Source organism: Pocillopora damicornis, chromosome 8 (assembly GCF_964200805.1).
Source record: "Pocillopora damicornis chromosome 8, jaPocDami1.2, whole genome shotgun sequence".
Taxonomy (NCBI): Eukaryota; Metazoa; Cnidaria; class Anthozoa; order Scleractinia; family Pocilloporidae; genus Pocillopora; species Pocillopora damicornis.
Window position 1 is genome coordinate 23,697,934 of NC_142677.1, and position 11,159 is coordinate 23,709,092.

General features: G+C 37.4%; 1 protein-coding gene and 1 long non-coding RNA gene across 6 annotated transcripts in view; one reads left to right on the top strand and one right to left on the bottom strand.

Annotated features, from left to right (window-relative positions):
- LOC113671721 (dystrophin) overlaps nucleotides 1–11,159 on the bottom strand; it is a 54,565-nt gene extending 43,406 nt beyond the window's left edge. For 3 of the 5 annotated variants that reach the window (XM_089180814.1, XM_089180816.1, XM_089180817.1), the window contains exons 1-12: nucleotides 10,529–11,159; nucleotides 10,190–10,368; nucleotides 7,867–7,928; nucleotides 7,003–7,098; nucleotides 6,656–6,733; nucleotides 6,463–6,555; nucleotides 5,661–5,752; nucleotides 5,227–5,307; nucleotides 4,328–4,443; nucleotides 3,375–3,685; nucleotides 2,465–2,680; nucleotides 1,071–1,252 (exon numbers count right to left, since the gene is read on the bottom strand). In XM_089180814.1, the coding sequence (XP_089036940.1) occupies nucleotides 1,071–1,252; nucleotides 2,465–2,680; nucleotides 3,375–3,685; nucleotides 4,328–4,443; nucleotides 5,227–5,307; nucleotides 5,661–5,752; nucleotides 6,463–6,555; nucleotides 6,656–6,733; nucleotides 7,003–7,098; nucleotides 7,867–7,928; nucleotides 10,190–10,247 (1,385 nt within the window). In that variant the 5' untranslated portion in view covers nucleotides 10,248–10,368; nucleotides 10,529–11,159. Of the gene's footprint in view, nucleotides 1–1,070; nucleotides 1,253–2,464; nucleotides 2,681–3,374; nucleotides 3,686–4,327; nucleotides 4,444–5,226; nucleotides 5,308–5,660; nucleotides 5,753–6,462; nucleotides 6,556–6,655; nucleotides 6,734–7,002; nucleotides 7,099–7,866; nucleotides 7,929–10,189; nucleotides 10,372–10,528 lie in introns of all 5 variants that reach the window. The other 2 variants (XM_089180815.1, XM_027187988.2) reach the window with 2 other exon arrangements.
- On the top strand, nucleotides 400–7,222 carry LOC149041871 (uncharacterized). Its single transcript, XR_016179304.1, has 4 exons — nucleotides 400–539; nucleotides 1,471–1,539; nucleotides 4,802–4,947; nucleotides 6,056–7,222. It is a non-coding gene; the product is annotated as an uncharacterized LOC149041871 (long non-coding RNA).

Genomic DNA, 11,159 nt, shown 5'->3' on the forward strand with positions numbered 1-11,159 from the left:
TGTTCGCCCATAAAGCCGACATTCTTGTAAGACGCGCGCTGATCACGCGCCAGGGAAAACGTAATATCCTCCTCTATTATTTTCTCCGTGATATTTTCTTTATTCCAAAAAGCAAGATTAATATTCTGCCCGCAAACAAAATAAAATCTTTGAAAATTTTTTCTTACAAAAGATTTCTCAGACAGTCATTCAAAAGAAATACGTCCAAAATAGAAATAAACGGTGTGCTTGAGAAAACATTTGGGTTGACACTTTAAGGTACAGTTTTTGCCTAAAAATCAGAGGTCATGAGAGGCCGAGGACACTACAACGCTCTATGAAGCTCGTATAAGTTGAACATTGAACTTTGGACAACCGTTGTTGAAATCCAATGTCATTTTCTACCTGTAACGGTGAGATGTGGGCATTCTCAACTTTTCAAGTGGACGGCAAAATTTCGCTAAATGCATGTTCAGTGAAAGGTGTAGGGAGAACTGGGGACATTATCTCTTGTGGTGTCATTCAGGGTTAGGTGCCCACCAAACGCGGCTGTGAGTAAGGTAAGCTTTGCTTTATTTTAACATCTTGTAATATTTTCTTTGCGCCATGAAAAGCTTTATTCCGGTGGGCAAACGAGGCTATAATGGATTCTTCGTATTTTAGTAAATTGTACCTGGTAAGGACGTTTACAAATTTCAAGTTCCGTACATTAGAGATGATCAAGATGAAAAATAAACTTTAAAATAAAGGTTTTGAAGATTTTTTTTTACTTTTCCTCACAAGAAAAATATTTACGTAAAAAAACTGACTGACAAAAAACGCGTGTTTATGCCAGCCATTTTGTTTCTGGTTTTACGATCACGCATTTTCACAAGATAGCGGGCCAATCAGATTTCTCGAATCACTGAAACCGCTGAGAGTTTTCCCACTGTGTGTCATACGATTTGACCATGCCTAACTTCCGACGGTTTCCAAGTAAAATTAATACATGTACTGTGGGCCACTGTTTGTGCGAGCGAATATCTATTATTTCTGTCGACGCTTCAGAGTTTAGCACCAGAGCTACAATGTTTAGCACCAGCTTTACTTACTTTGTCTGCCTGTCCATGGCCGCAACTCTCAGTGCCTCCCATCGGTCATTGAGTGAGATCATTTGTTCTCGAATCTCAGTTTCTTCCTTCTCGTTCACAAGCCCCTCGCTAATCAGTTGGTTACCAAACTCTAAAACAGCTCCCACTTCCGACTGATGAGAGGTAAGCTCCATCATGAAGTCCTGGAATTAGAAAAAACTTTTCTTGCAAACATTTTTCATTCAAATAAATATGTTTTTAACTCAAGGTGATTCCTCAGTATTGCACGGCGAATCCTCAACTACGCATAAAAATCACGTAATAGGGCGTATAAGCGCGCGCATTTGCGTGATTTTCCCACAAATTATATATCAAATTGTTAAATTTTTCCAAGTGTTATTTTAAAAACCCTTGCTTACAGCTACAGCAAAATGTACCGTGAACCGATGAAATGACGCGCGTGATTTGTGCCAGTACAGACATAAATGAGGTAAGTTTGGCCCTTTATATCTCTTAAACAAGCACGGTGACTTATCTTTTTTATTGTATTTTTCGAAACAGATATTGGTAGGGTACATTTAAAGAAAGTTAAAAAAAAATTGTTCTATAACTTTTGTTCTAAGGAATCACCTTAATCACAACTTTTAAAAATATTTAAAAAAAACTTAATCGCATTTTATGTTGTCAACTATCGAAAATCTGAAAACAGGTATTTTGGGAGGGCAAGGCCTCTAGAAGCCTACGGCAATCTTCTGTCGAAGCCTGAATTTTCTCACGTTTCTTTAAATTTTCGATAATTTCTAAAATTCCAGCTCACCTGCGAGGAACATTGCCTTTTTTGGTTCTCAATCCGCAGATCAAATGAATTTTATTTCATTACAAATTGTATCAGTTTCCTCCGCGGGAGAGAAGAAGCCTCTGAACATTTGCCCCACTCCGAAAGTGTGGCTTCGTAGCTCAGTTGTTAGTAGCGCTCAACTTCTGACTGGGAGGCAAATCCCGTCGAAGCCTAATTTTTTCACCCTTCTTTTCTGCAGTTGCTAAAAATTGCAGCTCATCTGCGAGAATCATTGCTTTATGTGAATTTCAAGGCGCATGTCAAATGAAATTCATTTCATTACAAATCGAATCTTTGGAAAGTTCGCAAATACGTCGGAACCTTCAAAAGATCCTAAAAGCACAGCGTAGTTAGAAATTTTCGAAATATTCTGAGAAACGGTTAGAACTTCTCCATATATCGTCGAAGATCCTCATATCAACTACCATCTTAATAGCATGTTTGGTTACGTATAAGTACGTTTAGTGAGTATGAACACGTACTGAGGAATATAGTTCCTGTTCGAACGTACTGTGTCGAGTTAATATCTTGTAAAGATAACAGACCTCAAAGTCGGTTTTTAGGAAGTGGTATTTACCTCATGTCCGTGAAACTGCTTTTTGACGGCGTCCACTTCACCAGAGATGTTCTCTTGTGATTCCAAAGTTCTTTCTGCCTTTGACAGCCAATTCAAAACATCCTGTAGCGCAGTGTTGTAGTCTTCCCACTCTTTAAACGAACCGACAGAATCTCGGATACTGCTGGTTTCACTGACCATGGAGTCGGGTCTCTCAGATTCCTGACTACGTTCAACCTGGGCATGAAAAAAAAATTTTAAAAAATGGGTCATCAACAACAGCTCTTGAGCATTCTTTATAGCACGTTGAACCTCTTATAAAATTTTCGGGCGATTCTCCAAGTTTCCTGGTAAACATGAAGATAAGGAATCGAAAATTACCGCCACGTAGAATCTGATGGCTTCCGTCATAATTGTTCTAGTTTCCAGGACCGTATATCATTACAAAGATTTATCTAATCTGACAACTTGAAGGAATTTTGATTATCCACTGTTGCAACTCAGTGTGTTCGGTATTTGAATAGTAACACTGTTTTGCTTACTTTACAAACTTTAAGTTATGATCACTAAACGTGTGAATATCACGAGACTGAGCGATAAAAATAAACACGCCGAAAGAGGCCCTGGAGACAGAAAACGAAAAAATTCACAAGCATCCTGTTTGAAATCTGAAATGTTTTTTCTCTTATTGAGATTTGAAAACACATTTTCAAATTTATCACCATTGCAAATTACGTTCATATCTTCCTCACACCCATGTGGCTTGGTTGCAGTTGGTATCTGGAAATCACGTGTTCGAACATCGTCGGAGCATAACTTTCTCTCAAACTACATTTCTACGATGTCTTTAATTATGGTTTACCTTTCAAGTTCAATCGGCTTTTTAGTGACTTACATGTGATATAATTATATGATATGATTGTAGACTTACCACAGTGGTAATGGCTGAGTGTTGTATTGGCGGCTCCTTCACTGTGGTACTTGTGGTGGTCACATATCTCACGGGTTCTCTCTCATCATAACCCTTTTTCACGTGTTTCACTGTGTGTTCAGTGTGATACGTGCTGCTAATCGTGCGTTTCGACACGGTATGAGTGTGTTCCGACTTCTCGATCTTGCGTGACGATGTACTCGTAGCGTTCCTTTGTACGGTCATGTGAGTCACGCCAGGTGCTAGCTTGTTGTACAAGTTCGAAACGTACATCAGGATTGACTTCTTGTCTGGTCGGTCGCGCACAACATCTGCAAAATATATAACACTTGGATTTAATTTTGGCTGTTAAAACTTCGCTGTTAAATTTATTGAGGCTCAGATTAACTACCCTGAATGTTTCCAGATATTCCAGAAAATTCCCTCCTGAATGTTCTAAATGATATAATAACATTTGTTTTAAAGATGTTTTAGACAAATTACACGATAGCTACGGCTGCCCAATTTCTGAAAAATTATAACACAACACATTCAATAATGGATGTTCAAGCATTTGTCTTTAAAACACACATGTACATATGAGGTACAATTTTTCAATGTATTTATACGCATGTCAATGTACATATGTACCAGTTAAAACCGTCAGTAGAAGAAAGGATTATCAGCAGCAAAGAACTTAGGTGTCCCTTGTAGCAATAATTGGCCAACATAAGTACAGTTAAAAGGATTGAGGATGATGGTGTCCTGCGCAATTAAATTATTAACTAAGAAATTTTGCTTTTGAAAATCGCCTCATTTGTAATCTTCCATTAACTTCACGAACAGAGGCCAGACGCTACAATAACCCATCGTTTACATTGGATTAAACAAAGTTAAACCAGACTGAACAGAAGAGAACAAAATATTTTATTGTGTAAAGCTAGAAGTTGACCTGTCTTAAATTTAATCAGTACCTGAAGGATCCAAAAGTCTGTCCACATCAAGAAACTGCTCTGCAACGGAAAACGCGTGTTCACAGCAATCGGAAGGATTCTTTTCCAGTTGGTCACTGTAGTCAAACAGATGGGGTCTGAAGAGGAGAAAAAATGTTGCTAACTCTTTAATTCCCAAGATCCGATTGTTAATTCTCCCCTTTAGCTGCTACACACTTCCTTGTAAATACGTTACGAGAATCTGGTGTCAGATCGAGATAACAACTTCTACCTGATAAGTTTGAATATTCTCATGACCTGTTTGCTGGATAATGTCCAGATATAATAGGGAGAAGTGTTAATGTTAATGTTAATCACATCTGGGAGTTAGAGGGTTAAAGTACAGCAACTACAAAGAACTTGCAATTTTCTTTTCCTTTATCAAATACTTGAGAGTCAACGGTTTTCGATTGTTTTGTTTGTTGTCGTTCTTTTTTTAATTTTGTACTTCTTCAGAGAGGATGATGTCAGGTCGTGGATGTGGGTGGTAAATCACCAGCAGACTTCAAGGGATGAGATGCATGTAGAGTATTATGGGAAGCATTTAGCAGGTCATGGATGTGGGCAATAGACTCCTTTCAACGGACAGCAGGAAGGAGGAGGTGGGTTGTCTCAGGTCAAGGATGTGGGTAGTAATTTGATGATTAATGGGTGGCAACTAAAAAATAGTGGGTGAGGATGATCAAAAGCATTTATTAGGTCATAGATGAATGTAGTAGACTGCTCCTGAAGGGTGGCAGGAAGGAAATGGTAGGTGGTAGATATCAGGTAATAGATTGTGGGTGGTAGACAAGTCAGGAAGTGGAAGTGGCACGTAGCAGTGGATGTCTTGAAGTACATGTTTCAACAATAAATAGTGAAGAAATTAAGAAGCATCTGACCTGTATCTATGGATTAACGCATTGAATGCCAGTCCATCACGCCAGCTTGTGGTAAAGTTCTTGACATCCACACCGTCATATCTAATATAAAAAACATTGATGGATATTACTACAACATAGTACTTTGATCCAATTTAGAAATCAATTCACCCAAAATACATTGTTATACCTTGCAATCAAAATACACCATATCCTCAATTACATAAACCACATATTGTATATCTACATGTATAACTATGTCTCTAATTTTAAGTTGTAAAATCAGGGAAAAATCCTCAGAATAGCTAAATATTAGCTCAGAGCTTATTCCCATCAAAAGGAAATTTCTTTAAGTACAAAAGTAAAGCTACATCATGTACATCCCTTGTTATTTCCTGTAATCTATGCACTCCATAATGCATTGCATGTGTCATTTGTCTGACATCATCACTCACCCCCTAACTGACTGACGACACCAAGCCAGCAGTTTCTCCTCTGGTGTCTCTGAATCAGAATCCAACATCAAATTCTTGAGCAGCAATTGCAACTACAATGCAAGACATTGAATTATTTATCACTTGCTGCATAGATGTGATCCTCTACACAATTTTAAATGAGTCTCATAAAGCTGTACATTTATATTAGCATTTCCATATCAAACCACATCTCTTATGATACCATTCTGCAGTAGCAGTTGATGGAGCAGATTGGGGACAATAAACACCATACCCAAACATAAGAGCCTGCTTGCAGGCTAAACAGATGGCCGTAAGAGGTGTTTTTGAAACCCCTGGTTAATAAGTCAGAGAATTCTTGTCAGTTTTTGACCTGTTGACTGTCACATTTTCAGAAAGCATCCACCAGCCCATTATTGCCTTTATCCCTTACATTGAGCTTACACCTCATTGCAAAGTGATAAAGCCTGAGTATCTCAACAATCCCAGGAAGGAGTTCAACCTCTTGTAGGGTGTGTTTTCAACCTGCAGTTCTTGAGGGTACAAGATTCCTCTAACCCCTTGGATGCAAGTCATGCAATGTCAGGAAGCAAACCTCTTACTGAGAGATTTACATGTACAACATAAGCACCCTTCCTGTGTGGAGGCATGGTGTGACATGGTGACCAAAAGTCAGTCACATTTACAAGACAATACATGTATCTTCCTGCTTGGTGCATTTGCCTGCTCCTCCCACAGAGCACAATTGTCACATGTCAATAATATAACGCACTAGTGTAGAAAAAAATTTTTGTCTTCATACCTGAAAGTGTGAAATGATGTACCACATCAGCCCCAAGGTTAGTTTGGGGTTTCCATCAACAATGTCATCATTACTGATATTAACAGGTCGTACCTGATCAATAGAAAAAAGTATAATTTATTCATGTTGGTAAAAGCCTGATAAGTATGCATACATGTTTGAATCAACACAAACAATTGGAAAAACCACTTACATTGTTTTCCTCGAGGATCCGGAGGGCATTGTCTACATTGGTCATAAAGTGAACACGGGTGCGTCCTTTTTCACTTCTCTATCAAACAATGCAAAACAAATGGATTTTAAGACATAGAGAATTAAGCCTTAATTGCACGTCTTTTTAAATTACATGCACTCAAAATTTCACTTATTTTAAAGGAAATCAGAATACTGTAAATACTCTGAGCTGTAACTAAAGTTACATAGAACATGACATGTAACTGCAGTATACATTTCAAAGGGGAGTCACAAAAATTGCTTTTTCAATTACAAAAACATTTATATGACACAGAAATCAAGATTACAACAATCTATCAGACTTACAATTCGTTTTCCACATAAAATTTCCAGCAGCAGAAGTAGTTTGGTTCCATCTTTTAGGTCTTCAAACAAATCCTTAACTTGTTGGCCGCTGCCAGCCTACCAACACAGAAAATGAATAGTTTTGAAAAATTCGAATTACACCACCAAAAAGTGTATAATAGTAAATGCTACAATCACACCACAATTGTTGAAATAAACTAGCCCTTAACTTCTGTGCAAAGTGACCAAAATGATTGTCTACAATTTGCATGTGCTAAATATCTGCATTATCCTGGTTGTTCCAACTGGTACCTCCTCCCCTCCTGCCTCCCCCCTCCCCTAACTCACCCAGCTCATCACCAGAGCTGTCATCAACTGTAGGCTTGTCTATCATCTTTAGCAAACTACTTTCCCCTCATTTTACATTAATTTCTATTGTAAAATTGTTCAGTTGATGAAACACCATAAAAAAAATTGTACAACAGCTTTCATCAGTTTGAAAAGGAATTAAATGCATAATTTGCACGCAACAAGCTTAGACGCACAACTCCATCCCATGTGCAGAATTTGCTGGAAGATTCATGCAAATAATTCCCATGTAATTTGACATAACAACATGGCATTTGCAATAACCTTACTGCCTAATATTTCTCATTTGCCTTCTACTTTAAATCTTGTTGAAAGCCCTTACCACATGTAAAATAAGGCCTTTTTTTTCTCTACTTCCAATCAAAGTGAAAAAGAACTATCACAAGTATATATTATACAACTACATAAGCTATAGACATTAAAGAAATCACCCCCGGAGACAAAAAAAACAGAGATGGTAACAAAATGGAAAAAACATCACAGAAATCAAGTGATATGAGAAAACATGTATTGTACCTTGGCTAGTTGTGCATTTATCCACTTTGTGAAGGTTTTCTTCTGTGTTCCTTCATGTTCATCTAAAAATAGAGCAGAAAAGGAAATTAATCAGAGAGCATATACACAAACATTAAAAGAATTTGAACTTCCTTTTAACCAATGACAGATCTATATTTAGAACACGAATGAAGATAAGTGAAAGGTACATATATAGAGTACGCAATATCACATGTACATGCAACTATCCAATATTTCAGCATGACAGAGAGAAAACATTCGACTCCTTTGAAGAAACATAAAGGAAATATCAACAAAAACAGGGAGAATCCAATGACCTATGATCTTATAAATTATAATTTCTACAATGAAAGAACATGATAATTCTAATTTCTTTAATAAATTTTCATTCAAACAGTTGATCGATCAACAACAATCATCAAGCTTCTTGTGCCAGAGGGGTAAACAAAAAAATTGGAGAATTAAGATAGAGAAATGGTGAAAACAAAAATAACAGGAATGAGGGAAAAATGGCTAAAATATCTTGGAGGGAAAATGAATCCCTTTGAAATCTAGAAATGAGAAAGATAGAATATTCAGAATGATACATTTCTTCCCAATCACTGGAAGGGTTTCAAAGTTGAAAAAGCTGCACAAAAGCATTTAGGTGGTATGAATGTACACTTTGACTTAAAAGTGCTCAGCAAAGGCAGAGAAACACATTGCATATTCCATCATGCATAATAGATTAATTTCCCTTTATTTGCCCACAGTTTAGCTACTAGGTTTAGCTCTAAAATTACAACTCATTGTGGTACTCTGTAGGGAATCATAACTGGATCAAATTACATTTAATTTTTAAAAAAATCTTTAGCTCTGATATATGTAGATCAATTAATTTGAACACCAAAATTAACTGTTATGAATTACCTCACCACTGCTTTAATATGTAATGAGCTGAGGTAATGAATTATCTTCTATGCCAAATGAACATTACTTTTGTAACAAACCCAGGGTAAAATTTCGATTTTACTTGATGAGTTTACTGATATTCTAACCTTACTCTTAATGTTTTAAATCTCAGCCCCCTGCTAATTGAATTGGTGTGTTCAAAATTCTAAATGTAAAATGTATTGTGGTTTCCCACGGAAGGATATTGACAATGCAAATATTTCATGTCTGGATCAAAATCACTTAAATTGATCAGCTGATATGTTAGTGTCCTCAATTTATGAGCGCATTTGCTTCAACAGGGTTGCGTGAAATTCGCTTGTTCCATTCCTCGTGAAATCCACAACGATGTAGATTTCAACGGAGTAATTGAACACGTGAAGAGTGAAGAGACAGTAAGCTCCTAAAAAGCCACAGGCATTTCTCAAATGCGAGGTATTCGACTCATAACAAGATAAATCTCGCATGGTGAAAATTCGCAAAAAACTTTGCATTTGACCTTTTATTCGATCTTGTTAGTGAAATCATTGGTGTTCTAATTTCCCAATTATCGGCATATGTTTTCTCTAAAAAACTTAAATAAAAAAGTACCCCAGCTTTTTAAGGTCAATTATGGAAATCATGTACTGTGTTGTCATAACGGCTAGCCGCTTATGCTATGTCCATAAAGTGAAGGAATGAGCACATTGCGCTCTACAACAATCTTCAAAACAATTTTTGAATGCCGAACCGTCTACAACCTCCAGATTTAAATGACTTGGTATTCAAAGCTTGAGTTCAAAGATCCTAATAGTAAACAAAGTAGCACTTTTTATCCATTTAGGTGTCAGGATGAAGAGCCCGAACAAGAAGGTACGTAAAGAGTATAAAAACACGTCAAGTAAGCCGTGAACGACTAACAAAACAACATGGCGAAAGCGACCTAAGAACTCAACTGGCACGAGTTGCTTCGCTTCAACGCTGAAATTATTTACCCCGAGAGCGAAAAAAAAACCCACGGGAAAAAATTAAGTTTATTGTTTAAGTCTAAGAAACTTTCTATCCTGATGACAATTGCGGGATTAGGTTATTGTCCGCAAGAAAACCACCCTTCCGTTCGAGAGCGTGGACTCACAAACATGCTTGAAACCTTCGGAAGACAACACCTAAGAAAATTCTCGTTTAAATGCGAAGCTTCCCTTTAATTTATTGTATAAAAACAAAAGGCCTCTCTCTGACGGTTGGAGAACATTTCAATACAGCCAAAATAGGTGTCACCGAAATAAAATGACGCTTTAGAACTCAGTCATGCGATAACAGAGATCACGATCGAACAGCTGAATTCACACTTGGATGTTTATAAGATGTCCATTTTCGTCATGGGAAGTACTCCATAACGAAACACAAATCTTACCTGAACGGGACTTAATTCGCAGCGTGAATGTTCCACTATCGTCTTCTTCAAAACTCATGATTCAATACCTCCCAGCTGAAGATTCAGTTGAAATTCTGTCAATGACTGCTTGCAAAAAGATTTTGTTCGCCCACAGCAAATCAATCGTTCATCAACATTTGGGACAAAGCATTCCAAAACTGCTGAAGGATACAAAAAGGCACGGGTATCGTTAAGTCTTCGATCTGTTGCTCAGTCAACATTAAATACATCGACTCAATAAAAACCAGATGATTTCATGTAGCACGCTCAGGGAGCGAAAAGAGCAGTCGATGTCTGTGAGTGAGAGAGCGCCCGTACCTGACATGTGTTGCACAACCAGCGAACAATCCTTCGACTCAAGACCCACGAACTTCCTTTGAAGTACCGAGCGAAGGAATAATTGAACCACGACTGCTACAGCGTACTACGATATTCCAAGCACTAGGTGGAGTGCCCCAGAGACACAACACATCAGCGATGAAATATTTCTGAAATATTCGCTCATGCGGAGCAAGGACTCAAATGATCTCGGACGCGGCAAAAAGTAAGACAATGGGTAATTGATTTGAGCCAATAAGATCTTTAGGTACGATATGTGAACTATGTGGCGAATTTAAAGTCACTTTGGTATAGTGGACATCTTCAAGACACACGAAACTAAACTCTTGGTAAAACATACTTGAGGAGAGAAGATAAAACAACTGATAAGATTTTCTAATTTGATATCTTACAGCTTTACAGAACAAGGGAAGGCTAAAATCAAATTTATCGAATTTCATTGAAAAATTATTCGCTTTGTTAAGTGTAAAATCATCTGTACACCTAGAGAAATATCAACTGCAAAGTAATATCTATTAAAACAGGTTAAAGACAGGATATTACTTCAAAACCTTTGTTTAAAGATAATATTGTGCCCCCAAGGCTGTTAATCTCGTAAAAGCGTCGTCGA